Here is a 26176-nt window from a genome sequence, read left to right as displayed (position 1 = left end):
AGGACACTGATCTGCCCTGTGGTGCCATCACATCAGCATGTGTGGGAAAGATCCTGCCTTCCCAGAGCTTGGGAACTGTCCCAAATACAGAGTTCATACTTGGAGAAGTTCACAGATTCTGCCAGTTCCTTTGCTCATGGACATCTACCAGGAGCATCTCTCCCCAAAGCAAGAGCTTTTGGGTCTTTTCTGTAATATGACTGCAATTAAAGGGTGGTGAAAATTAACTCTGCTCTGTCCTCACTTCCGCTTTATTCTGTTGACTAAAGAGTTAATCAGATACTTACTACTTTTTAAAAATATTATTATTATTTTCATTTAAGGAGAAAGCAAGTTCCCAGGATTTTCAGACTCCTTCTGCAGCAACTTTCTGGTTTTGTTTTCCACTGTACCTCTCCGCCCTCTGCATTCTCCCCGCCAAAAGGATAAACAAGCCTAGGAGTAGAATTTAATAAACTTTTTTTTATAACATTACTAGAAAGAGTTTACTCTCTAAATATGTGCGCTCTCTCTCCAAGGGCTTTGTGTTCTTGTCCCTCAGTTTCAGTTCTGGGCTGGAGTGAGCTGGAGTGAATGCTGTCATGCTTCCCTTCTGATCCTGTTTCCTAAGAACAGATTCTGAGAACGTGATCTTCACACACCTATGATGAAGTGGCTTCAACACATCACTCCTAATGTCAAACCAGCTGAAAAAACCCACCTGAACCCTGTCTGTGAAAAACAAGGTATGGCCCACCTGGTTGCTCACTGGAAGTCATTCATCCCAGTGATTATTACTCTGAATATCAGCTAATCCTTCAGAGCCCTTCCCAAAGCCAGATACTTCTCAGTGCTGTTTTTTTACATGAACTTGCTCCAAGAGGCAGCACTGAAGAAAAGCAAGGCAAAGAACTGGCCTGACTTCCCAAGCCCCAGAGCTTCTTTGTGTCCCAGACCTGCTTGGTCACCCAGCTACCGGGGGGGCTGCAGGACCACAGGGGGACAGAGGACAGGCAAGTCAGAGGCCTGAAGGAGGATGGGGAAGCCATTTGATACATTTCACATTGCTGCAATCTAGATGGAGCTGCTGCACAAAGTTCAGCCCTTGCCAAGCCTTCACTTTCCTTTGCCCGCTGTTCAGGGCTCATCCCTGCCCCTGGCCCACTCCCAAGCTGGGGCAAAGCAGATCCAGGAGATACAGCCTGCCTTCTGCCACTTTGGAGGGGTTTTAGGGGAGCCAAGGGTTACACACTGAGGTGAATATGCCCTCCCTGCATGCAGCCACTGGCCTAGCTGGACACCCACAGCACTCTGCAGCTGCCCTATAGTCCCTGTCCCCCATCACACATGGTCTCCATCCTCTGCAGCCTCTGTGCCCTACAGCTCCCCAACCCCAGAGCCCTCTGCCCCCTACAGCCCCTATACCTTCTCATCCACAGCCCCCTGTCCCCTTTAATTCCCTTATAGCCCCAGTCCCCTACAGCTACCCACCCCCTATAGTTCCATATAGTTCCTCTACCCCCTATAGCCCGCACCTCCCGTTCCCCAGCCCATCTCTACCTGCCCGGCGGGGCTCCCCGCTGCCCGCCTGCCCGGCACAGGAGCTGCAGCCCGTGCCGGGCCAGTGCTGCCAGACGGGCCATGGCCATTCCTTCAGCGGCAGCAGCACCCAAGCACGAGGCGGGGCGGGGCGGGGCGGGACCGGACCCGACCCGACCCGGCCCGGCCCGTTCTGTCCTGTCCCGTCCCGCCGCTCGGTGCCCGGGGGCGCTGCGCTCCATGGCCCGCCCCGCCCGCGGCTCCCCGCCCCGCCCGCGGCTCCCCGCCCCGCCCGCGGCTCCCCGCCCCGCCCGCGGCTCCCCGCCCCGCCCGCGGCTCCCCGCCCCGCCCGCGGCTCCCCGCCCCGCCCGCGGCTCCCCGCCCCGCCCGCGGCTCCCCGCCCCGCCCGCGGCTCCCCGCCCCGCCCGCGGCTCCCCGCGGTGCCGGGATCCTTCGCCAGTCGGGAGGAGGCACCGGGGGGAAGGGAAGCAGAGAAAGCGCCAGCCCTGCCCGGTCCGCGAGAGGGACTGGAGGTTCAGACGGAACCCCCAGAGTCCCGCCGGGCACCTGCCCCATCCTCTGCCGGTCCCCAGCCCAAGCTGTCCACCACAATTTCTTCCCTGTACATTTCCGGTCCATTATCTCTTCTTGAGATAATCGGCCTGACCCAACCACTGTTACACCCCGAATAAGCCCCTCCACTCAAACGAGTATAGACGGACTTTGGTGCAAGACAACCACCATTATTTGCCTCCACCTGTCTCCACTTGTATCACTTGGTGCCCGAGCCCTGTGGGCACCAACTGGCCTCCAGCCCTATCCCATCAATGAGTTATCAGTTAGCACCCCCCTAACACCTTTAGGCACTCCCTGTGGAGGAGAAGAGACCAGCTAGGAACTGCAGAGCTGCTCCAGGGCTGGGCAGGCTGAGACCCTCTCACCTAAGTGCAGAGGTGTGGACAGGTACCAGGTAAGGAGTATGGTACTGCTGAACTCTGCATCAGCACTGATACTGAAGAGGTGACACAGTGTATCTGTATCACATCAAGCGCAATGGTGCTGACAAGCAAAGAGCATAAATATCAACCTGAGAATGGTGAATCTCAGACATAAAAGCCAAAAATGTGCTTGTAACAGAGTGAAATACCAACTGCCACTAGATCTCTAGTGTCTGACACTTGGTTTTAGAAATGAAGGATTTTCCCCAATGTGCATCTAGTTCACAAGGAATTTGTTTGGTGGCAGCAGTGACAATGTCTTTGTTAGGGAAAGGGAGAATTTTTTCCCTTGAAATGTGAAAAATTTGCCTTGGCTGCAGAAGACAGCCAGAGATCTTCCGAGAGTCTGGTAATGGTCTCCAACCCCAGGTTGGTATGGTCAGCTCAGGCCCAGTAAGGATCATTAGATCACAATTAGATCGACTGTGTTCCTCCCACTTCCCTCAGCATTTCCTGCTCCCTTCTCCTTGCTAATGTTCTTGCAACCCCTAGCAGAGTGCACAGATGCGCCTTGTGCTATGCTTTGTCTTTGTTTTGTGCAGCTTCAAAGTCTTTCTAGCCTACATGCACGGATACCTCTTCCAGTCAGTCCCACTGAACTCAGCAGCAACGTGAGTTTCTGGATTCCCACAGGGGATGTAAAGCTGTGTGACATCTGTGGCCAGAAGTTGTCCTTCCACCGTTTGGCCAGAGCAGAGCAACTGTCATTGTGCTGATAGAGCATCAGAGCTCTCAGTATTGTATAATCACAGAGAAAAAAAAAATTATGCAAACCTGTAATAAATAAAAATAAAGATGACTTTTGGCTTGATCTTCCCACATTATGATCATTAGCCTAGATGGTGAATCCCAGTTAAAGAAAGAATTAAACCATGAATTATGCAGAAATTAATGTGACCTTGACATTTGGGTATGTTTGTTTGAGATTGTAGTGGTTTTGGCTAGAGATCAAAGCAAAGGACCCCTGAAGCAGTAACATTTCATACACCATTGCATAAGGTACCATTCATTTCTAATCCAGATTTTAAAATCCGTTAATCACAAATAAGTAGGTAGGTTTTGTAACCCATCTACACCCTTGTTTGGTTTTGCTAAAAGCCAGTGGCTCTTGGATTTGTGCAAACAGAGATTTCAGTCTTTGTAGCATTGCATTGACGAACATGTTTCCCAGATATGCAGAGTGTCTTGCTCAGGCCCCCTCAGAGCCCCTCTGGGTTTTGTTCTCCAGAGGAGGACTGTATTTGGCGTCTCCCAGCCATGGAAGGGAACAGCGCAGCACATCACATGAATCCCTCGCTGGCTCAGGGTAATGAGTGGATCAGTAATCAGCTGCCTGCCTTGGAGATTTGGTTTCCCCACCACTCCCTGGAGCAGGTCTTCTCTGGCTCTTCCCTCCAAGAATAAACATTGTTGTGAAAAGCTGACATATGGAGGGAGATTCTTGGATAAGCAGACCTCGCTTCTTTCAGATGAGGGCTCTGTAATTTCTACTCACATTTGGAAGAACAATAACATGCTCTGAAAAACTTTCATTATCTCCTGGACAGGAGACACCTCAATCTCAGGCAAACTTTATTGTAGTTTCTATGAGGCAAATCCTTGTGTGCTGCTTTGGGATGCCTTTGTTCAGAGAATCAGTGGCCTCAGTTACCTCAGTACTGAGCGAACACTTGTTTCTGTGGGTGTTGGAAGAAATTCACTGTCAGCTTAAAAACAATCTAATGCATCCACAGAGCAGATGTGCTGCAATAGTGAAAACATCTTTGCAATGTCCCAAACATCACAAATAGCACAGGAAATTTATGCTGTAATCCCAGTACCAGGTAACACTAATTTGGCTCTGCCCCAGGCTCCTTTCTCTTTCACTGACTTTCTCCACAGAGGAGAGTGCTCTGCTCCTGTGGGACTGGAGCCTTGGGAGCAAAGTAGGAATATCCATTAAGTGTTCCTCCTGTGAAGAGACATTGTGGGGTAATGTAACAGACCAACTGAGAGGGAATTCAGCCCCTGGATTATGGAGAGTGTGGGCAGATATAAGCAGCTGTATCAGATATTGCAAAACAAAGTATACATCCCTTGGTTTCTGTTGGGATTATTGGCCAAAACTGGTTGGTTCTCTGTGTGGCGGTGTGTGTCAGGTGATGTGACTGGATGCAAAACCTCCCCTGCTCATGGGTCTTGGCTGGGAGTTCTCCTGCCTTCTGCAGGGCTGTTTCATGCAGCCCAGATCTAAACTCTTGCCAACCTGGCCAGGGTTCCAGGGCTGGTGGGACAGCTGCAAGGATGCCCTGAGCTGTGCCAGTGTGTCCCAAAACAGGCTCTCCTACCCAGTGTGCAGGAGGCCAACCCACACCCAGAGTTGAGGTATTTGATTTATTTACAGTTCTGCACTGGATGGCAAATCCACAAAGCCAGCATGACAACTGTCAAAACTTTTGACTATTTATATATTTTAGCAAACAAAAGGCATTAATGTTCATTGGCTACAAGTTACCTAGTTCTCATATCAATTAGTATTCCATCTTCCAAAGCTTAATGATTTATTCGCTTCCCATACTAATTAGTCCACAGTCTTGGTCTCTCTTTTCTTTTGGGTTGGTGGGTTTCTTGGGTCTGTGGCCATGAGTAGGTGGTCACAATCTGCCCCTGACAGAACTACCTTTTATCTGCTTGGAGGTGATTCAACCCAATTGCTGAGTCAGCTTTATTCGTTTCTTCCTTATCTTGGGGATTCTGCCTAATGTCCTTGTAGCCCATAAATCCTGCATTCCTTGTTCCTGCCATCAGTAGTACATCCTTCTTCCCAAGCTTTGTTAACCTCCCATTAAGTCTGAGACCGTAGGATCAAGCCTTAAACACTGACAAGACAATTCTACCAACAAGTAATTTGTCTTTCTACGCGATTCGCGCTTATTAGCTGTTCTCTGCTTCGGGGATTAAATCTCCTTTCTTTTTGCTTGGGTTTGAAAGTACACAGAGATCAAACATCAGATAACATTCTTTCTTAAGACAATTTGTAGGCATTTTGCGGCCCCGGTGCCGGTGCGGGCGGTGCGGCCCCGCTCCGGGCCGGCAGTGGGCGCGCTCGGCCCCGCGGCGGCCGCTGGCGGGGCCCGCGCAGACGTGGCCGCGGAAGTGTGTGGCGGAGCCGGGTCGTGCCACGCCGGGATGGGCCGGGACGGGCTGGGCTGCGCCGGGCTGTGCTGAGCCGCTCCAAACCGAACCGCGCCGCCTCCCCGTGCCGAGCCGCATCCCTCGTGGGCAGCCGCCGACGGAGCCATGTCGCGGGGCAGTGGGAAGGGGCTCAGCCTGAAGGACAAGCTGGACGGGAACGAGCTGGACCTGAGCCTCTGCGACCTGAACGAGGTGCCGGTGCGGGAGTTGGTGAGTCTCCGGCCGTAGGCCCCCCGGCGGGGATGGGGACCGCCTCCCGGTCCTCGGGAAGGAGCAGCGTAGGGGAGCCGGATGTGCTGGGGGCTTGTGACGTGGCCTGCAGGTATTTAAAGCAGTGAGGTTCTGTGTCCCGCGGGCCCGGCAGCCGCTAGTCACTGCTGTCCCGGGATAAGAACCTTTTTGGACACAGAGATGGATCCGGAGATGACGTGACCTCGGAGCAGCAGCGGGGGATGTACAGACTGACGCGGGAGAAACCGCAGAGGCCGAAGCAGAACAGGTGTCAGAGGGGGTCGGGTGAACCTCCATGTTCATTCAGTGCCTTATTTGTCTTTCAGGCCGCTCTTCCGAAAGCTACAGTCTTGGATTTGTCCTGTAACAATCTCATTTCCTTGCCGGTAAGGTGCTAGAGAGCCTCTGTGGGGATGAGTCTGCTGGGAAATATTTGGAAAGATAGCTGGTGCTTCAGTAGAGGCTCACCAGGCACTGTGGAACTGGCACTTTCGCTGCCCTGGGTTGGCTGAATGACTCAGTTGTCAGTGACAGGTCAATGCTGGCAGTGGATTTGGCTGAGGCAGGAGAGAGTACAGGGTTGAACTGTGTGAAGATTGCAGTACATTCCTTCCAGAGCATCCCCAGGTGAATACAGAGGAGTTTCATCAGCAGTGGAAACTTGGGTTTGGTCCTGTCATATTGTCATCCATAACCTTCTCAGTCTGTCATATCTGTCCCACTGTGTCTCACCTCCATCTTCCAAAGCAAAGGAGGAGAGCGATTTTGCTCCATCACAGTCCTGTAGTAAGTCAAGGATTTGTGCCTGATGTGAGGTGCAGGCTGTCTCCACATACTTCCCACTCAGGTTCTTCCATAAAGGTGCTGACCAGCTTTCTCTGGGTTTTCTTTGTTTGGGTTTTAGTCAGACTTCTGCAGTTTGATGCATCTGGTGAAACTGGATTTGAGTAAAAATCGGTTGCAGCAGCTGCCCTTGGACTTTGGCCGCCTGGTCAATCTGCAGCACCTGGACCTTCTGAACAACCGCTTGGTCACCCTGCCAGTCAGCTTTGCACAGCTCAAGGTAAAACTGTTTGCTGGGCAATTATGTAAAGCTTTGGGATGCAGCCCAGGGTCTTGTGATCCTGCTCAAGTTGATTTCTCTGGTAAAGCATACATCCTGCTGACTACTCATTCCAAAATTCAACTGGGTCTGCACCACAGGTCAGTGAAAATCCTCTCAGTCTACTGAAAACATCTCTGCTCATCTTCTGTACCTGTTTCATTAATGTGAAAACTAAGCAGTTCTTTGCTTCTGCTTTGGATCTCTTAAATAATTCCAAGACTGCTGTGCTCTTACAGCCTCCCCTTTGTTGTGCCTTTTTGCAGAACCTGAAGTGGCTGGATCTGAAGGACAATCCCCTGGATCCTGTCCTGGCTAAAGTGGCAGGAGACTGTCTGGATGAGAAGCAGTGTAAGCAGGCTGCTGTCAAGGTAAGGAGTCTGTTTTTATTCTAATTTTTTTTTTCCTTTCATGGCTTTGCCAGTGATTCTTCCTCTGCTTAGCAAGGTGGGCATCTGCTGCAGGAGCCTGAAGTTTCTTCAGGAGTGAGGTACAGGTCCACTGCACTGACTCCCCTATTGCTGTAGCTGTGGAGAGCAAACACCTGGCTGAGGAGGATGCTTCTCCATTAGTGGAGTTAAGATTAAATGCTGGTTCCCAAGAAAATAGAGGCATAATCAGACATAATAATCCATGCATGTACTGATAGTACAAAAAGCTCTGGAGAAGTTATGGCAAACATAAATAGAAATGTTCTGTGATCCTTGGTATCACTGAACGCCAGTTTGCCATGTTTGTTTTTAATGGGAGTATTTGTTTTTTAACAACAGAGACTCGCACAAGTTGTAAGTTCTTTTCAGTGCTGTAGCTGTAGGGATAGGTGAGGGTTGGGGGTCAGCCCCAGCTGCCTGTTCTAAGCCATACTCCATCTGTTCTGATCTGAACTGACTGTGCCACTAGGCTTCTGCACAGCCCTCAGGTTGTTTTCTTGGCTATTTAAGGTACTGGAGCACATGAAAGCAATCCAGTCTGAGCAAGATCGACAACGGCAGCGGAAACTCCAGGCAGAGAGAGGTAGGGACAAAGAGCCCCCATGTGCTGTCTGGGACTGCTCTTGGTCTGTCTAACACATCCAAAAATTCTGATCACCATCTAATAAGCTGCTGTCTAACACATACTTGTAGCCACCCAAACCCAAAGTACTCAGGGAATAGCAGGGTAAAAGGGCTGGAGGGAGAAATATAGCAGGGGAGTAGTGTATGTGATTTCTTGGCCTGAGGAATAGTTAAATCTCTAGATGGAATGTGCTATAGGTTACCTATAAAACATGAAGAAAAGCACAGCAAAATGCAAGGTATGTAATACTAAATAAAAATATAAAAAAGAGGATAGTTGTTTAATTGGTTTCCTCATTCCAGTTAGGATAATAAGGTAATAAGGAAAATGGCAATGACAACCCTTTACATAAAAGGGGAAAACTTGCTGTTAACCCCCAGAAATGGAGAAGAAGCGTGAAGCAGAACAGCGAGCAAAAGAGGCTCTGGAGAGAGAACTGCGGAAGCGAGAGAAGGCAGAGGAAAAAGAGCGCAGAAGGCGGGAGTACGATGCTCAGAAAGCTGCAAAACAGGAGATGGAAAAGAAAACAAAAAAGGAAACAGTGCACACCCGAAGTAAGTAGTGTCCATTTTGGGTGGGATTGTGTCAGGTTTCATTGTCATCAGATTGTGATGCTGCCCGAATTGCTTTCATGCAGCCCAGGTACTGGGAGAGTGAGAGATGGTGGGAGACAGTAGGGTGGAACTTACAGGAGTTCTGAGAAACTCTGCTGCTGTGCCCTTTACCCCTTTTCCTGTGTTCCCATGAACTGTGGAGCTACAAGTCAGGAAGTTCTCCAGCTGTTCCTAATGAGAACTTCCCTCCACTCATTTTTTTCTTAAGTCTACTGAGCTACATTTGCATAATCAGATCTTTTGCAACACAGAGGTGCTTTACAACCTCTTCACTGCTGCCCATGAAATTGGATCTGAAACTTTTCATTCTAAGCAGTTACATCCTGCACATCTACTTATTTATCAGAGCTAAGTAATGAAAATTCACAAAAAAAAGCCAAGTGCAGCAGAGGATTAAGTATCTTACTTGAACAGTTTGTTTGTGAGGATAGCCTGTTATAGTTGATTAATTCCTCACATTCTGTCCTGTTCATGTTCTCACTGCAGAGCCGGCCTCCAGCTCCCGTCCCCCTCAGCCCCTCCGGCACAAGCCCTCATGGTCACGGTCAGTGCTGAGAGTCCTGCTCTTTGTGCTGTTCTGCATCCTCTGTACTCTGGCTGCCTGCAAGCTGACGGAGCTGCAGCATCAACCTCTGTGCGTCAGCGTGAACACCCTCTACGAGGATGTGGTGGCTGCTCTGCAGAACCACAAAACCCTGCAGAGCATGCTACAGCACAACTCACACCAGTGATTGTCCTGGATGGGCACTTGCTTCGTCAGCATCTCCTTCCATCTTCTACGCAGCCAGAATTCCTATGGAATTGTGTTCTGATGAAACTGCTTTGAACCAGTCAGCGTTGGTTTGCTGGTCCACTCCACAGAGCAGAGCTATTGTTCAAACTATCTTTGTTGTGCATGTCTCTCAGTTGGCCTGTAACTCCCATTACTTGTGCACGTTAACCTAAACTTGTTACCACTCCTTGCCTCCAAGTTGTGTCCACCTGGATTGTGAGGTACAGGAAGCTGACAGTCTATGGGAATGGGAACAAGCAGCCCTCACATCATCTGGATGAGACAGCTGTAGCTGTGAGCTAGAGGTGGAAGGTTTTTAATACATATTCATTCCTTGCTCTCATTTCTGTTCATGCTAAAAATGGTGGTATGGCATTACGGGAATAATACACCAAGGCCCCACTCCAAGAACAATGGCAGGCATGTAGGATGGCTGTGCATCCCTATGTTGGAGCAAAGAGGCTGATGTGCTATTGAAAGAAGCTGAAAATTTTCAATACAACAGTTTTCACAGCAATTTGTCTGAACTGGATGTTTATGTTGTTAACATAGTTTTAATTTTAATTAGGCCTTTTAGGAACAGCCACAAATGATTTCCAAGTACATGGGAATAATTCCTGCCTGCTGCAGCTGCAGAAGCAGCGCTGGGTGGCACTGTGGGAGCACTGCTGGCAGGAAAGGGGACGCCTCAGGCTGGGGGAAGGCTGGGAGGTTTGGTGGTTTCCACCTCAAAAGGAAAACTCACCTCTGCAATAGTCTGTGAATTATTGAGAATTTCCTTTAAAATTACTAAAAATAATTAATTTTAAAATTTCCTTAACTTCCATCAAGCAGAAGTTTTTCATATCCTTAAGGGCTTCGTGAGTATTTAAAATGAAGTGCAAGTTTCAGAGAATATCTGTGCTACAGACTCTACTGAGACATTCTACACTGGTCTCCAGAATCGTTCCCTCTTCTCATACCTGGGATTATTGCTGCCAGGAGCAGTGCTATGGGGAAATTATCACAGCAGTAAACCTTCATTTTTCTGTAATCCAGTGGTAAGATTGTGGTTGCCTGAATGTCACACAGGAGAGAGCAGCAGCACAAGTACCAGATTAAAGGAAGGAAAGGCTGCCTCTGCCTTAGGAGGGTGCATGTTTTCAAAGCTTCCTTCAAACACCTTTAAGCTTTGCTTTGGGTGTCTAACTCATCCCATTCTTCAAAATATCCTTACTTTCTATCCAGAAACGTTCAGGAAAATTACAAACAGCATCTAAAGCAATGTTTCCTTCATGCAGCCCTTCCTGCCAGCATCCAGATGAGTGTTGCATGGGTTGGTGAGCTCGGGCTTACAGAGTTTATAGATTCAGGTCAGCAGCACTTCTGGTCAGGCCAGGGCTCCAGCTGGATGCCTGGAATGAGTAGGGCAGGTATGGATTTTTCCACTGGAGGCAGCAGGGTTCCAAAGAGTTAACTTCCACACATGGGATGCAGTTTAATTCTCTGAGGGCTCATCTCAGCAATGCTGTTACAAAAAACCCTCAACTATCCTTGTGTGCACACAAGTGCTGATGGCTGCATGGACAGGCCGTGATCCCCAATCTAATTAAAAGGAAGATTTTTCCGCCAACTGTTTAGACCTCCTAATTCCAGCACATATAATCAGATTTCAAGACTCTCTCTAGATTAAGCTGTCTGGAGACTGAATCAGAGCACTCTAAACTTGTATCTGAAAATTAGTCTTACTCATTCCCACCTGCTACAGCAGAACAACATTTTGTGATGTAAAGTTCTTTCACCTCGCTAGAGCAGGTGCTGGGGGGGCAGCACCATGGTGCTCTAGCTTCAGTATTTGTCCCAAAGGAGGGAGAAGGTAAGTCCTTGCAGTTCAGGAGAGCAACAGGAAGTATTCCTTTCAACAGAGGACATACCAGTCTATATTCAAGACGCCATGTTAAGAACCAAAGGTTATTCTTCAAAATTATTTATTTTATAGAAAAACAAATAAAACAATATCAGTACTATATAAGCTGTGTGCAACTCATGTGCTTAGGGAAGATGTTCACCATCTTTCTTGTGTAAACTCCTGCTATTCAGCAAATTTATCCAACTTTTTTCCTGCCACAGTAAAGTCTAAATGTGCTTCAAGTCTTTAAACAAGGATCAGTGAGTGTTATCTAAGCACTTCTTCACAGAAGAAGACTGAAAACTTGACCAGACAAATGGTAAAAACCCTTATTCCCTGGAGCTACCCAGTGAAATCCAAAACTGAACACTTAACTGAACAAACAGTACAACTCTTTTCACTGTGCTACCCAGTAAAATCCAGACAGAGGTCAGGATCATGGGAAGTCATCTGCAGATATATGCGTCGGGATAGATCCGGCCCAATGCGCCGGGAGGTGGCCGTCACCCCCTCCCCACGGTGCACAGGGATATTGGCCAGCATGTTCTCCCGCTCCTGATCCGAAGAGCATCTCTCATAGGCCTAAAAGTAACACAAAGGCAACAATGGGATCACCCGCTTGCATCCATTGCTCAAAAAACCAATCAAAGCTATGCACCTGTACCTGCTCTGCCCTTCCACATTTTCCACTCATTTTTCACCTGGTCTCTGTCCAAATCCCATCTGTGAGCTTGGAGAGTGGAGCCAGTGCTACTTCCTCATTGGGAAGCCTTAACAGTGGATGCCAAGGAATCAGTTCCTTCGCTAAGTTACTGAACCACTCATGCAGAATCACTGTGTCTAATTTAATACTGATTAAATTACTTCTTCCACTCCCTGCATGAGCTGGCTACCTGCACACAGTACTGGGTATCCCTGGGGCATCCTCACCTGGATCAGAAGCTGGGGAGAGGGGTAGGCAGACACGATAGCCTCAGCCATCTCAGAGCTGACACGGTTAAATTGCTGTATCTGCCTCTTCCAAACTTTCAAGAGACCCTTTCCGGAAGAATCCACCTTCACCCCTCTGCAACAGTCCTTCTCCAAGTAGAAAGGGAACCCTGTGTTCTCTCGCTCTCGCCTAGGGAGAACAAGGAATGAGGAAGCAAATGAGACAATGAGGCTGTGAAGAAAATCCTGTCCCTGCCATCTGAAGTCACAGAGCCAGAGTTCCATCCCTCATCTGAACTGTCAGAGACACAACTGCCATCAAAGGAAACATGAATAATTTGACCCTGTTTTCTTTACAAGGAGTACCAACTTCTTTAAGACCCAGATTGCTACTGAAAAAGAAACAATCTTGTAGTCAGCAGCAATTCTGACACAAGCCAACTTGCAGACAAAGTGGTAAACAAGAATTCACCTTATGGCTGTCAACCATAATAAAGCACTTTTAGATGTCATTTTTAATGACAGCTCATCTCTTATCATGGCTGACATGAAAATCCAGCAGCTGCTGTGACAGGAATGCCAGGATTGCATGAGACTTCCCAAGATGGCTTTCTTAGCTATCACTATGCAACAAGCTGCTGGCCTCCCTTATCAATGGAAAGAGTCAAGTGGTTCATTCTCAGGCATGTCTCTTGGTTACACAATGAAGAAGAAAAGCTGACACTCTAAGAGCCAACCTTACTTGCATTCCCTTCCCACTCCAAAAATCTGACCCAGAACAAGAGCTCTACTTGATGTCAACGCTCCAGTGTGAAACCTGAAGGTGGTGAGGCACCAGAACAAATTGCCCAAAGAAGATGCAGATACCCAAAGAAGTTGTGAATACTCCATCCCTAGAAGTGTTCAGTGCCAGGCTAGATGGAGCGCTAAGCAACCCAGTGTAGTGGAAGGTGTCCCTGCCCATGGCAGGGGGTTGGATTAGATGATCTTTAAGGTCCCTTCCAACCCAAACCAGCCTGTGACCATGAAACTAGGGTCTATCCTGACCCCTCTGTGGGCAGGACATCAATTTCAAGAATAAGTCCTGTGTTGAAGGAGCTGCAATAGCAGATGCTCTGTCACCTGCACCTTTAAGAACCATTATACCCAGTGTTGTACCTGCTATTCCTTCCCAGTAGCTGAAAGTGCAGCCTCTCCAAAGGTAGGGCCAAACCTCCTCTGCTTACTCACTTGTATGGTGCCTCAGCCACAGCTTTTGTGAACATAGTGGCATACTCCCCAAGCTCTTCACTGCTCTCAAAAATGCTGATTTGGACTTGTGTGCTCAGCTGCAGATCCACCAGGGCCTGTATCACCATTGGGAACAACAAATGGCACAATCAGTCTTGTTGCATCAAATTCCATTTTCATCTGAAGCATAAAAGGGTCACAAACATCCTGCTGTAGGACAAGAACCTTCGCTCTCTCTCTATTTTGGGAACAGTTAACTTAAGACACTGAAGTATTATGGGGCAGTCTGTCTCCTGACAGTTAATAGCACCTCAGTGTCCTCTGAGCTGCCTCAGCTCCTCTGTGGCTCTTGTTATGAACAGGCCACCACCAGTGGGCTTTGCCAATGGGCCATGAAGGGCAAGAGGTGCTGAGACTGACATCAGTATCCGGGTGAATGAGACACATCAGTCTGTGTGGGAACAGGTACATGACTAAGCAGTGGGGAGCTGAACCCAAAGAGCTCTGTCCACAGACTGATGGACTAATGAATAATGAAAGCCACATACTCCCACCCAAAAAACTGTGTGACTGGGCCAAATGTTCAAATATTGGGAGACAAGAGATGATGGCTGCATGTGTTTTAAAAGCACTCACTTCTTTTACATCCATTCTGGATAAGTCCAGGCCAGAATCCTTAACCTCTTTTTTACTCCTTTTTCCCCGTTTCTCTTGATTCCCACTTGCTGCTGTCTGTCGCAGCCTTTGTTTTGGCTGAACTTGGAGAGACCTAAAAAGAGTAAAGTAAGACTGGGGTGACAGTCTGGATGGACCTTTGCTTCTGTTTCTGTATAAAAAGTGTTCCAGTCCTGGGAATACCTCTTATACTCCAGTCTTTGCTAGAAGGAATTAACATAAACACCTATGGCATTTTTCAAGGCCAGAGAAAACACAGAAACATTTGGAGGGAAGAAGTCTGACCTGAAATAATTTTCTACTCCAACTACTGCCAGAGCCAGAATTCTCCCAGGCATTTTCTCCATCATATGAGATACATAGCTCTGCAGGGTCTCCTTCTGCTTTTCTGCACAGCCATCAGCATTCTACAAAGATGAATGGGAAAAATAAGGAGTTAAACAATTTTGAGGTATACAGAGAAGCACAGCAAATTATGGCCCTGGTTGTATGTCTGTAGATGAGTCTTGAAGTTCACCCTTGCTCTTCAGGGCAAATAGGCAATACTTGATCTCATGTAAAGTTAGAGCAGAAAGAAGGAGAAAAAAATTAAACCCACTTGATCTAACAATGTAACTCTTCAGAGGAATGTGTGAAAAATTTTAACTAGAGAAGAAAGCTTGTCAGAACTTTACATTATACAGTCCATTAATGGCTTCTACACCCAGATTTCTGTTTCAGTGAAACCTTGCATTCCTCCCACCTTCCTGCCACTAAAAGGGATGACAAAACACCTGTTTTACATCAAGGCATGTTCAGGAGCACAAAAGTCATAAGCATTCTCACTTGCTTGTAGCTGTGAGCCATGGACAAAAACTCCTCCAAGCCAAGCAGAACCAGAACATTTGGTTCTTCTGTCCATTCATCTCCTCCTCCCATCTGTTCAGATATGAAAACAAAGAGGCCACAGTCTGTTTAGAATTCACTCAGACTCCCACAAAAACCTCTGAGCAGGGAGATTAGAGGGTGTTCACTTGGGTTGCTAAATACAATTACTAACGACTGCAAATAACACATGAGGAAAAGGACAAGAATATCAAATTTTTGCTCACATACCTGTGATGTCACTGTCTTTCTCCTCCAGGTGATGCTGCAGGGAACAGCGTGGTTCTCAAACACACAGGAATAATTGGCAGCCTGCAAAGCACTAAGGATCTGCTCGCCACCTTCTACCTGTAAGATGACTGAAATCGATGCACGGGTCAGGCCTCCAGAGAGAGGAGACAACAGTCAGTACAAGGCAGCTGCAGGCTGTGAGGACAACTACCTGGATCTAGCACCACTGTTATATATTTCTGGCACTCTCCTGGCCGCTGAGCTTTCAGCATCTTGGCAACGGCTCTCTTCCTCTCTTTCTCCTCCTCCTGCTCCCTCCTCTTAGCTTCTTGCTCCTTCCTTCTCTGACACGCATTCTGGCAGATTGCCTCCCCTTCCTTCTGACTATATTGTCGCTTCTTGAGAGGCAGCGATGTTTCTGGCCTTTCTCTGCTTACTGGGGGGCTACTAGGCCTGTCAGAGTCGACTGGCAAGGAGCACAAGAAGGATCGCTCAACACTGCGTATACCATTCTCACTATCACAAGCTATTTCTCCAGACGGCGTCAGTTCTTCCCGAAGCCCTTCGCTCCCAGGAGCCATCAGGTCACCACTAGCACAAAGCCCAGATGCCTCTCCTTTATCACCAGCGCCCAGGTTGAAAGGCTCAGGCTCCGCTCCCACCCTCATCTTGACCTTCTCATGCAAAGGAACGACGTCCATCACCTCTTCATCCACCTCTTCGCTCCCGCTGCTCACTATCTTGACAACCTCTACCGCTTCAGGATCAGAAGATGGCGACCGCGGGCGGCTCGGCTCGCCGAGGCATGGGGACGGCTGCAGCAGGTAGGCGAAGGAGGGCAGGTTCTCCTCCTCGCTGCTCACAGATCCCGACTCGCTCTCCGCCATCTCCAGCGTCTCCTCAGGGGCACCCGCCCCTGCCTGAGGGGAAAGCCCGCGCCGGCCGCTGGTTGGGCCGGAGGCGCATGCACTGGGCGGTGATTGGTCCGAACGTTAGCGAGGGCGCGCGCTCGGACCAATTGCCGCCCAGCGCGCGCGCATGCGCGTGGCCTTCCCAGCGGGGAGAGGCAGGGGAAGCGGAGCCATCAAGATGGCGGCGCTGGGACGGCTGTGTGAGTTAGGACCTGTGTCAGCTCATTACCCTCTGAGGGGTAGGGAGCGGCGATCTGGCCTTGGAGCGGGAGGGATGAGCTTGGGAGAAGGTGCTCCAGGGAGGTCACCCCGCGGGATGTCGCGCCCCCGGTGGGACGTCACCACCAATACTGCGAGGCCAAGGCTTTCGCCTTTGCCTGGAGCTGAGGCGGAGCTGTGGTGATGGGCGGGTTTGTGTATGTGAAACTGTAACTATACTTCGTCTTTGTCTAATTTCCTGTAAATCGTCAAGTCTCGGGTCATGTTCTGAAATTAATGGGGTTTTGTACCCTTTCCTCAACAGAATTTCTTAAAATTATGGACAGGTTTGTGTTGGAAGGAATCTTAAAGGTCTTCTTGTTCCAATTCCCTGCCACGGTCAGGGATGCCTTCCATTAGACCAGGTTGCAGTAAGCCCCATCCAGCCTGTGCCTGGACACTTCCAGTGGTGGGACATTTCCAGCTCACTGAGTATCCGTGATGATTTAATTAATATAAACTAGTGGTTTTGCTCAGGTTAAGGAAACAAGATAACCACTGTTCTGCACTAACCTGCTGCTTAACGGGCTAAGTAGAGGGATTCAGAAAAATTAGGTTTGTCTCCTAACTGCATGAGACAGGGTACTGAATAGATTTTTAAGATAATGATGACTTGGGTTGGGAGGGAACTTAAAGATCACCCAGTTCTTACCCCCTGCCATGGGAAGAGACACCTTTCACTAGACCAGGTTGTTCCAAGCCCAGATTCAACCTGGCCTTAAACACTTCCCTTAAACTGGGATGATTAATGGAAAAAACTGTGCTCCAGACTCCCTTTTTGCCACTCCCAGGGCTCTGTATTCCTTCTTAGAGCCTTTAATCATAGAATTACGGAATCATTAAGGTTGGAAAAGACCTCCAATATCAGCAAGTTCAACCTTTATGCTCCTTCTGGATACTCCTCAGATTGTTTCTGGCTGGTCATAGATGTTTATATATTTTCCAGAATTGGAATCTGCTCATTTGTAAGATTTCAGGATGTAACTGCGTAAGTAAATGCCATTTGGTTAAAGGGGAAACTGAAACAAATCACAACCCATCTTTTCTCAAAGCACTGTAAGAGCAATCCACAGCAACCAATGACATCTGTGCTGCATTTTACAAGAATGAAAGAGGAATTTGTGCACATCATTTAACATGGTTGCTGAGAGTTTTATTCTTACCTGGGCAGCAGCAGCACTTGAGATGTGGCCTTTTTTCAAGGAACTTAGACCATTTTGGTCTAATTTATCTTGGAAGTACTTTTTGTTTCTCCCAGGGCTTTCCTTTGCCTTTAATTTTAAAGCCTGTCTTAACTGATACCCTTTACATCTGACAGAAGGAATTATGTATGATATGATAGTTTTTCCAGCTGATGGTGTTGTTCTTTCTCCTAACCTAGTTGTAACCACTCACCATACAAGCCTGGTTGCTGTCAGATGGGCTTCTAAGAAAAGTGGGGGCAGCTCTAAAAACCTAGGTGGCCGCAGCCCGGGGAAACGCTATGGGTTCAAAAAAGTCGAAGGTAGGTCTGAGTATTTGCATTTCATTGGGTTCTTCACAGCTTCTCTCCCCTGATATGCGTCAGTTGTTGAGTGTTTCAGAAGGAGGTGGGCAGGGCACTTTTCCAGGAGAAAGAAAGGGAGGATCAGTGAAACTCATGATCAAGGGTTGTTGATGGGAGGGCAGGGTGAGTCAGCTCCCCCCCACCATGAGCCCGCTGGCTGCCAGCCAAAATTGCCTACAGAAAATGTACTTTGGTTCTAACTTTGCCTCTCCAGAGGGCCCAGGAGGAGGGAACACTGTGGGACACCTCATAACTGCACTGCGCTGTCCCCCAACACTGGGTGGAAAAACTGAGCATTTCCATTGTTTACAAAGGAGAGAATTACAAAGCTTAGCAGAAGTCAAAGTGCAGATTCTTGCAGTTGAGTGCTTAATAATTACTAGCTTTGCTGATGGAAACATATCAATGTAAATGTAATAAAACAAATGCCTTCAGCAGCTAGAAAATGCCTTGTACCCTAGAAGCAATCTTTTCAGAGATTTGACTTTTTGCCATGGTCTATCCATTGCCCTTTTATTTCCTGCTAACAGCATTTTTGTTCAGATGCTTTTAACATTTGAAGTAATTTTTCCTTTGAAAATGCCTACAGAAAGCTGGGATTTGTAAGTCCTGGAATCATTTGTGTTCTGCTAGGGCTCTGGAAGCTCTTTCTCTGCAGTCTGACTGTGTCTCTCTGTTGCAGGTGCATTTGTCCATGCAGGAAACATTTTGGCTACGCAGCGGTTGATCCGTTGGCATCCCGGCGCTCACGTAAGGCCTTTTCTCTCTCCTTGATTCTCAGAAAACAGGAGTCCCCCCAGAGTTCCACACTCACTGCCTCCTCTTTTTCAGTCTCACTCTTAATGCTCATCCATGTGTTCTGTGGTGTTAGTCATAGAGCCTGCTCAGAGCCTCACCTGTGTTCGTGGGACTCAGGGAAGGTCTGCAAGTAATTGATATCCCAGAACACTTCTGTGACCTGACTGGGCACTTGTGCTTCAAGGTGGAATGGGTGTCTCACGTCTCATACTGAGTACCATTGCAAACTGGTTGCTGGAAGCAAGTTGTGTGGTTTTATTTTAAAAAATAAAGCAACAGATGCTGTTGAAGCCAGGATATCAAACAAGGCAGACCAATGATCAGATCTGCTTTAGTTGTGGATTTCCAGCCTCTCCTTTCTAATGCTCCTCATCCTCTCCCAGGTGGGGATGGGTCGTAACAAGACACTCTATGCCCTGGAGGATGGGATTGTGAGATACACCAAAGAGGTCTATGTGCCCCCACCCCGCAGCAGCGAGAGCAGGGATGTGATCTGCCAGCTGCCAAAAGGAGCAATCCTTTATAAAACTTTTATCAGTGTTGTCCCTACCACAGAGGTAGGAAGCTTCAAACTTGTCACCATGTTGTGAACCTGCTGTGTCATGTGGGCACAGATGGAAAGGACAGACCACTACAGCTATACTGCATCTGAAGACAAGAGTGGCTCTGAAGATACCGTTTTAGGACTTGGTTTTGTTCCTGAAGCGCTTGTGATCTGTGTTCAGGCACTGAGATCACCTGCTGGCATTTTTAAGGGTGTTTAATAAATGCTGTGGGGCAACTGAAGGTCTTGGCTACTCATGGAATGTGTTACCATGGTCATGTATTATCTGGAGAGCCTGGTCTTGTTGTGCCATTGGATGAATTCCCTCTACAATCACCCTTGTGTCAGTACTTGTCCTGCTAATAATTCCCTCTGTTTTTGTTCATTTTTAGTCATCACTGTTCTGTTTGTACCTTAATTCACAATACTGCAGAACAGATCCTTTTCCACATGCACCTGTGCTGTGTAACCAGAAGCTGGATTTTTCTCTCTAGCTCACTCACCTCAATGATTACCTTAAATATCTGAGTGTTCCATTTACTGGCCATGTGAGGCAAATTCACAGGTGTAACTCTTAACTAATTACTGAGATCAGGGGGCCTGGCAAGATGCCCAAATCTGGGCTAGTATTTGAAGCCTCAGCAGCTGGAGGTGTGTGATAAAGCATTATCCAGGATACTCATCCTATTATCTTTGAGTCATTATGTGACATTTTTGAGCTTGTATTGCTTAAAATAAAGGAGCCCCAATGTGCTGTGCCCAGACTGATCTCATTTTATCTACAGATTTGTAAACAATTTGAAACATTGACTCTGCAGTAGAAAACAGGTTATCAAAAACAGTAGTGTAAGGACACTGGTGTTGACATCATTGAGACAATTCTTCTGCTCTGCAGAAGACCAAGTGAACTGGGTCAGCCACACATGTCCACCTGTGTTTCACAGTCTTCATGTAGACCTCCAGCTGTTCAGTCCATGCATCTGTCCTTTTCCAGCCTGCAACTCCAGTCCCTTGGTTCATATTTGGGTATAACCCATGGAGCCTCTCCAGATCCGTGTACGGGCTCTGTACAGAACCGCTGTCAGTCACAGAGGCCGTTGGTGCCAGAGCACGTAGCAGTGCTCCAAAGCACATCCCTTCTGTCACTCACAGGTGAGGATTTCCACCTGGCAGGCAATACAGATACAGTAAAACACTTGATAACCTAAGAAACAGGTAAAGCAGCACAATACCACCAGTGCCTGAGGTCTGATCTTTTGTACAGCCAGCAGTGCTGCCTCTCAGAGATCTGAAATGCTGCTCCTGAGGAGCTCGGGCCTAGCAGATCTTCCCCTTGGCTTTGCCCTGCGCAGCTCCCAGCAGATAGACCTTTGCCTTTGGTGTTTGCCAGAGTGAGCAGATGTCCCTGGTTCCTCTGCTCAGCACAGTACCCAGCAATGGCTTTGTGGTTGTTCTTGTGCTGCAAGAGGGATGTCACTGATGGCTGGGTTGGTCTTGCCTATGTTTCAGCTGATTGTGGATCTGGGTGAAGGTTTGGCTATTCGCTGTAGAGGAAAATGGTATCCCAGGCACTTCTGTTGCTGACAGCACGGAAGCAGCAGTACACTGAGGCCAAGGCCTTACACTGCAGTGTTCCGCTGAGTCTGGTAGGTGAGGGGGGCATGGAAAGGGTGTGGAACACCGTGTCTGTCCAAGGTCTCTGAGCTTATTCCTGTTCCTGAGAAAGCTGGAGGATGCCTCAGAGCATGCTCATAAGGAGGTGGCATCTATTGAAGAGAGAGGAAGAGCATTACAGCGGATCAGAAATAACCAGGAGATTATCCCACCTCTTCTTACAGAGCAGATGGAAAGGCTCACAACTGCCACTAGACTGAAATTAACCCCCCACAGTCCCCTAGCACAGCCAGCTGTAGGCTGGGGAACACCTGGAGATGAGAGCATTAGTTTGGAACATGGCACAAACCTGCTGAGAGACTGAGAAACACATTCTCCCCTCACACTCTGTGCCAGGTTCCTGCTCTTCCCTGTTCCCCTTCAAGGGCTTGGCAGAAGGCCAGAACAAAGGTGACTTTTGTTGGGAGAGAGCTGTCATTTGTTTTCCCTTGACTAAAGAAAAATTACTGGGATTTTACACAAGTACCTACAAAGCAGGTGTTTTACCCAGGTGTTGGCAGCAAGTCTCACTACACAGAAAGAGGAACCTCTAGGCTTGTCATATTTCTTTTGGCAGAGCTGGGCTAGCTTTCTCCTCACAGGTGACAGAAAGTGGCATGACGATGTTGTGGAAGAGCTTCCAGTGCTGTTCCTCAACTACTTATCTTTGGAGCTTTACTCTCCTGTGCCCTCAATGCCCAGGTTTCATAGAAATACAGAATAGTTTGGGTTGCAAGGGACCGTAAATATCATCCAGTTCCAACCCCTGCATGGGTAGGGACACCTTCCACTATATCAAGCTGGAACTTTTCAGGCAGGTGTCATTAGATATAATGAGTCAAACACTGAGTGGCAAGGGCTAACTATGCCAGGCTTTATGATACAGCTTTAAGAGCTCAAAATCCAGGTAAATCAGTGAACTTTTAATGCTTTACTCAGAGTTTCAAAAGTTTTTGTCCTGCTTTAGACAATGAGGTCTCTGAACAGGAGCATCTCAGGATGCTGCCACAGGACCTACTTGGCAGGATGCACTCACTTTTCCCTTTTACATTGTGGGAGTGCAAATCTTAAATATGGTAACAAGCAAAGCCTCCTGCTCATAAATAAGCCATAAACACTTCAAGGTAATACCAGGGGGTCTCCCCAGGAGTGTCCTGCAGGGAGATGGAAGCAAGAACCCATGAAAGCCGTAGAGATCCAAAAATAACACTCCCAGCCTGGACTTGTATGGAGCAGGTGATCTGAAGAGCCTGCCCTTTCTCTGTGGGGCTCTGCCCTGCCTCCTGGTACAGACATTTCTGCAAATGCACTGGGGGAGGGGAGATGGATCATTAACCAACACAGATGTACACCAAAGGAGCCTCCTGATACACTTCGTGCTTTCCCAGAGATAAAAGCTATCAGGGAGGCAATCACAGAGCACAGAGTATTCAGCTACCACCAACTGTGAAGCAAGACACAGATATGAACCACAGTGGTGACTGCCATGGGTTTCTGCCTGCCCCACACTGCAGGGAGGGGAGCTCACCTCCTGGGATGACTCTGCCCACAGCCCAAACCTGTCAGCAATCATCTGATGGATTTCCCGCTGGCGATCTTTCTTCCGCACGCTCTCATAGCTGGGCAGGCGGGGCTGCTCCCAGGATGGGAGCTGGTATGTGCTGGGGGGTCCGACACAGAAGAGCTCGTCTCCCTAGAAATGTCCATCCCCAGAAAAGGGTCAGTGTGATGGTGGTTCTCATCACTAGAAGTTTATGCCCTGGTGCAACCTTGAGTTAATTCAGGGTTCAAAGCTGTAGGTAGCTGTAGGCTCCTTTGAACACCCAGAGAGGATATCCACCCTCCCAGGGGACAGTTACGCCATAACCTGCGCTGCAGGATCCCAAGCCCCCAGGATCTACCACTGGACTTCATGCACAAACACCTCAAGGCACTGTGGTATCATCTGCAATATTCCTTCCCTCCACATGCTGCTTACGCCCGGGGTTTTTACATACTGATAGCACTTCCCAAAGTTGTGGGATAGCACCAGATGCTGCCCAGCACCTTTTGCCCCAGGCAAACTCCATAACCAGAGTCTCTCTCCAAGCCCTTGGGCACCTTTGCTATCATTCCCGCCCAGCTCCCAGCAGGGACCCTGCCATCACCTGCATGCCGGGGTTCTCAGCAGTGCTCTCCAGCCGTGAGGCTCCACGCTGGGGTCCCACCAGCTGCTGGCTGCTGCTGAAGTAGGACGGGGGGTGGTCCTGGAATAAGGAGGACATGAGCAAAGCTAAAATCCCTCCCATCCTTCCCAGCAGAGAGCAGAGCTCAACCAGCTCTCATGGGACAGCAGGACCCTGGCAGAGGAAGAGTTGCTCCTTCTGCCCATGTGGCTCCTGCAGCTCTCACTGCTGGCAGCAGCCCCTGCCCATTCAGTGACACCAACAGCTCCAGCACATCTTCCCTGGCAGCACAGGGTCTGCTCCTAGGGCTGGAGCCAGCTGGAGCATAGCACAGACAGAGGGACAGTCTGGGCCCCAGGGCAGGGTTTCATTGAAAATCAGCAGAACCATCTCTTTTTGGGGTACAGCAAAAAACAACCCAAATATTCTGCTGGTGTAGATAAGAGCTCCATCAAATGCTCAGGGTTACAGAATTTCTTGGCTCCTATCTACTGACCTTGTCATTTCAGGATAATGCAGCAAGCAAATCTACAGGGCAATAGTTTTGCTGTTCCCAAGCTGTCTTGCTCCAGTTAAACTGGATTTCCTGTCAAGGTGTTGAGCAACACTGAGCAGAAATCCTGTTCACAGAGAACAGCCCCTCGAACCAGAGCCAGGACTTGAGCCATGGCTGTACCTTGCTCTCAGAAAACCCCATCTCTGCCAGCAGAAACCAGCCCAGAGACTCCCAGGGCAACCAGGGATGTGCAGGGAGGACTATGAGGATTTACTTTTGCTCTTAACAATCAAGGAACTATATGTCTTGGCCCTACAGCACAACTACAGAATCTGCAGGAAAACAGCACCCAACTGTTGGTTCAATAACTCATGAGCAAAACCAGTGCAACTATTCCTGCCCAAAAGCTGCCTCACACACAACAACTGCTTTTCTTTTTCTGAGGGACATACGTTATAGGTTCCCTTTCCTTACATAATTCTTTGCATCCATCTTTCCTCACAGTACTTTGCTACAGGCAAGATGCCCGCTTGAAGTTTCCACCTCAGAGTTCAGGGAGCATCCCACACTGCCTCAGAGAGCAGCTCCACAGGGCAAGGGAGCACAGCAGCAGAGCCCACTCCCAATGTGTGCCATGGGCAGGCAACAGGAAGGAAAAGAGGGAAAGGAGTGGAGACAATCAGACAAGGATACCATCAGTGCAGCCTATTTCCACTGTGATTTATGCTAGGGACTTCCCAGCCTGTGATGGACTATTAGATTTGCCTTTCATAGCACTAGTCTCTCCACCTCTTGCTAGTTAGGCTGGATGTCCACTCTTCTCCTAGGGACTGCAAAGTGGTACTTGCAGCCCGCCTCTCAAAAGCCATCCTTGCAGCCCTGGAGGCTGAGCCTTCCCCAGGCAGTCACTGCCACAAAAGCAACGCTGGCTACACACACTGCTCTTTTTCCATCAGCTTTCCTAGTTGAAAGCCAGCCCTAGGAAATTACAGATGTGAGCAAAAGGGCTTTGTGTCTCACTGCTCCTTCCCCAGGAGCTGTGTACAAGAGAGCCAGTTGTCAGGGATGTGGTGGCTTTGTCTGCCTTTGCCCTCAGCTTCCAGCTCCCCTCCCTGCTGGGCCCCTTCCTATAAAGCACAGCCCAATCCCACACATGACTGTGCAGGGGGAGGAGAACCTCCCTCCCGAGCTGTGTGGAGAGCAGGGAAGCCTGTTAGCCTGTTAGGCCTGGAGATACAACCACAATGACACAGCCAGGCAGGACTGGGTGGCTGGATGGATGGATCTCTTGGACAGAGTGGGAGCAAGGAGGTGGCAGAGCCCAGCTTTGCTTGAAGGACCCACATCCATCAACAATCCCAGCCAAGCTGCAGGACAGTAACCAGCGGTGCAGCCCCACAGACCGAGCCCAAGGGAACAGGAGCTCGGGGGACAGAGGGGGACTCGTGGGCAGGAGGAAGAGAGAAAGAACTCGGAAGACACTCACATACTGGCTGGGGGTCTGGAACAGGCGGCAGGAGCAGAGGAATTGGCAGCACATGGGGTCGCGGTGGTACAAGAGCAGCAGCAGGATAAGGATCGCCACGATGAAGACGGAGGTGGACACCGCTGCCAAGAGACGGGAGAGGCGAGAGAGCCGGTGGTTCGACGGGCCCGCGGGCCTCCTCCTGCCGCCAGCTCTAGCCCCGCGGCTGCCGCTTTGAGAAGCCCCTGAGAAGCCGATTCCACCTGCTGCCCGTCTCAAGAGCGCTAAAGCCCCTTTGTGTCCAGCATCTCTCTCCCTACCAGATGGTGAACAACCTGCAGAGCCAGGAGGGGCTCACCCCATCCTGGACCGCGGCGGCAGGGACTGCCCCGCGAGGACCAGCACTGGCACCTACCGTCTCTCGCTCGGAGCTCTCGGCTCCCTCAGCACTACGGCAGGGCGCCGGTTCGCCAGTGTTCCGGTCTCCTGGGAACGCGCGGCTCACCCCCGACCCACCCGCAGATCCGCGAAGCTCACCCGCACCGCCGGCCCCCGCCGCCGCTCCGCTCCGGCCCCAATCCCGCGAGACAGCGGGACCCCCCCGGATTAGGACCGGCTGCTGCAGCGACCTCTCCCCCGCCCTTCCGCAGGTATCGCCTTATCGGCACAACCCGGGAGGCACGGGCAGAGGCCGATCCCGCCCGGCGGCCGCCCCCGCTTCGCTCCCGGCACCGCCGGAGCCCCCGCCCGCCACTCACTGGCGGCGATGACGATGGCCAGGACGTTGTTGTCCATGCTGGCGCTGGCGGTCGCTGTGTGGCCCGAGACCTCCGCGGGCTGCGCCATCCCGACCCCACCGCCGACAGCCGCTGCCCGCCGCCCGCGCCCCACAGCCCGCGAGGGGCGGGGCGGGGCGGGGCCCCGAGCGAGCGGGCTCAGCCGCGGGGTTCCCGGGACTCCCCCTTTGGACACACGTCAGAGCCAGCCCAGCTCATCCGCGGGTGCCCCGGCCTCGTGCCGCGATTAGCAGAGTCCAGCGGTGACGGCCGAGCGGCAG

At 49.6% G+C, this 26176-nt stretch overlaps 5 protein-coding genes across 10 annotated transcripts in view; 2 read left to right on the top strand and 3 right to left on the bottom strand.

Moving 5' to 3' along the window:
* The window catches only part of ACSF2 (acyl-CoA synthetase family member 2), a 36536-nt gene extending 34787 nt beyond the window's left edge, over positions 1-1749 (bottom strand). For 2 of the 3 annotated variants that reach the window (XM_053960192.1, XM_053960194.1), the window contains exon 1: positions 1540-1746. In XM_053960192.1, the coding sequence (XP_053816167.1) occupies positions 1540-1628 (89 nt within the window). In that variant the 5' untranslated portion in view covers positions 1629-1746. Of the gene's footprint in view, positions 1-1539 lie in introns of all 3 variants that reach the window. The other variant, XM_053960193.1, reaches the window with a different exon arrangement.
* A 3843-nt stretch (positions 1750-5592) lies between these two features.
* LRRC59 (leucine rich repeat containing 59) lies at positions 5593-11472 on the top strand. Of its 2 annotated transcripts, none has more exons than XM_053960376.1 (7): positions 5593-5900; positions 6248-6307; positions 6826-6984; positions 7290-7394; positions 7965-8037; positions 8460-8633; positions 9180-11472. In XM_053960376.1, the coding sequence occupies exons 1-7, from the start codon at positions 5796-5798 to the stop codon at positions 9422-9424; spliced, it is 921 nt and encodes a 306-aa protein (XP_053816351.1). In that variant the 5' UTR covers positions 5593-5795; the 3' UTR covers positions 9425-11472. The 2 variants fall into 2 exon arrangements, with proteins under 2 accessions (XP_053816351.1, XP_053816352.1); XM_053960377.1 differs by lacking the exon at positions 5593-5900 and adding an exon at positions 6538-6707 and having other exon boundaries at positions 6249-6307.
* On the bottom strand, positions 11416-16227 carry EME1 (essential meiotic structure-specific endonuclease 1). 2 transcript variants are annotated; one of them, XM_053960372.1, is made up of 8 exons: positions 15495-16226; positions 15284-15411; positions 15014-15106; positions 14474-14595; positions 14150-14282; positions 13514-13629; positions 12284-12473; positions 11416-11935 (listed from the first exon to the last, which is right to left on the bottom strand). In XM_053960372.1, exons 1-8 carry the CDS (start codon positions 16168-16170, stop codon positions 11759-11761), a joined length of 1635 nt encoding a protein of 544 aa, XP_053816347.1. In that variant the 5' UTR covers positions 16171-16226; the 3' UTR covers positions 11416-11758. The 2 variants fall into 2 exon arrangements, with proteins under 2 accessions (XP_053816347.1, XP_053816348.1); XM_053960373.1 differs by lacking the exon at positions 15014-15106 and having other exon boundaries at positions 15495-16227.
* Positions 16228-16315: 88 nt separating this feature from the next.
* Positions 16316-19582, top strand: MRPL27 (mitochondrial ribosomal protein L27). 2 transcript variants are annotated; one of them, XM_053960383.1, is made up of 4 exons: positions 16316-16394; positions 17834-17956; positions 18681-18748; positions 19180-19582. In XM_053960383.1, exons 1-4 carry the CDS (start codon positions 16322-16324, stop codon positions 19384-19386), a joined length of 471 nt encoding a protein of 156 aa, XP_053816358.1. In that variant the 5' UTR covers positions 16316-16321; the 3' UTR covers positions 19387-19582. The 2 variants fall into 2 exon arrangements, with proteins under 2 accessions (XP_053816358.1, XP_053816360.1); XM_053960385.1 differs by having other exon boundaries at positions 16344-16433.
* A 514-nt stretch (positions 19583-20096) lies between these two features.
* LOC128797637 (uncharacterized) lies at positions 20097-25966 on the bottom strand. The gene is made up of 5 exons (XM_053960382.1): positions 25878-25966; positions 25141-25262; positions 23141-23239; positions 22522-22686; positions 20097-21106 (listed from the first exon to the last, which is right to left on the bottom strand). The coding sequence occupies exons 1-5, from the start codon at positions 25963-25965 to the stop codon at positions 20960-20962; spliced, it is 621 nt and encodes a 206-aa protein (XP_053816357.1). The 5' UTR covers position 25966; the 3' UTR covers positions 20097-20959.
* Positions 25967-26176: the final 210 nt, after the last annotated feature.

Source organism: Vidua chalybeata, chromosome 19, assembly GCF_026979565.1.
Source record: "Vidua chalybeata isolate OUT-0048 chromosome 19, bVidCha1 merged haplotype, whole genome shotgun sequence".
In the NCBI taxonomy this organism is placed as follows: domain Eukaryota; kingdom Metazoa; phylum Chordata; class Aves; order Passeriformes; family Viduidae; genus Vidua; species Vidua chalybeata.
The sequence above is the reverse complement of the archived record's forward strand: the minus strand, read 5'-3'. Positions and strand labels throughout refer to the sequence as shown.

Bases quoted from the DNA above. Each gene is read 5' to 3' on its own strand.
- MRPL27 (XM_053960383.1), top strand. From the start codon at position 16,322: ATGCGCGTGGCCTTCCCAGCGGGGAGAGGCAGGGGAAGCGGAGCCATC. The intron at 17,957-18,680 runs GTAGGTCTGAGT...TCTCTGTTGCAG, and splicing joins TGGGTTCAAAAAAGTCGAAG to GTGCATTTGTCCATGCAGGA. The intron at 18,749-19,179 runs GTAAGGCCTTTT...ATCCTCTCCCAG, and splicing joins GTTGGCATCCCGGCGCTCAC to GTGGGGATGGGTCGTAACAA.
- LOC128797637 (XM_053960382.1), bottom strand. From the start codon at position 25,965: ATGGCGCAGCCCGCGGAGGTCTCGGGCCACACAGCGACCGCCAGCGCC. The intron at 22,687-23,140 runs GTGATGGCAGGG...GGACATTTCTAG, and splicing joins CTGAGAACCCCGGCATGCAG to GGAGACGAGCTCTTCTGTGT. The intron at 21,107-22,521 runs GTGAGCTCCCCT...TCTCTTCAATAG, and splicing joins GGGCAGAGTCATCCCAGGAG to ATGCCACCTCCTTATGAGCA.
- LRRC59 (XM_053960376.1), top strand. From the start codon at position 5,796: ATGTCGCGGGGCAGTGGGAAGGGGCTCAGCCTGAAGGACAAGCTGGAC. The intron at 5,901-6,247 runs GTGAGTCTCCGG...TTTGTCTTTCAG, and splicing joins AGGTGCCGGTGCGGGAGTTG to GCCGCTCTTCCGAAAGCTAC. The intron at 8,038-8,459 runs GTAGGGACAAAG...GTTAACCCCCAG, and splicing joins GAAACTCCAGGCAGAGAGAG to AAATGGAGAAGAAGCGTGAA.
- EME1 (XM_053960372.1), bottom strand. From the start codon at position 16,170: ATGGCGGAGAGCGAGTCGGGATCTGTGAGCAGCGAGGAGGAGAACCTG. The intron at 14,283-14,473 runs GTCAGACTTCTT...TACTCTTTTTAG, and splicing joins GGAGTAGAAAATTATTTCAG to GTCTCTCCAAGTTCAGCCAA. The intron at 13,630-14,149 runs GTGAGTGCTTTT...ATGGTGATACAG, and splicing joins CCAGAATGGATGTAAAAGAA to GCCCTGGTGGATCTGCAGCT.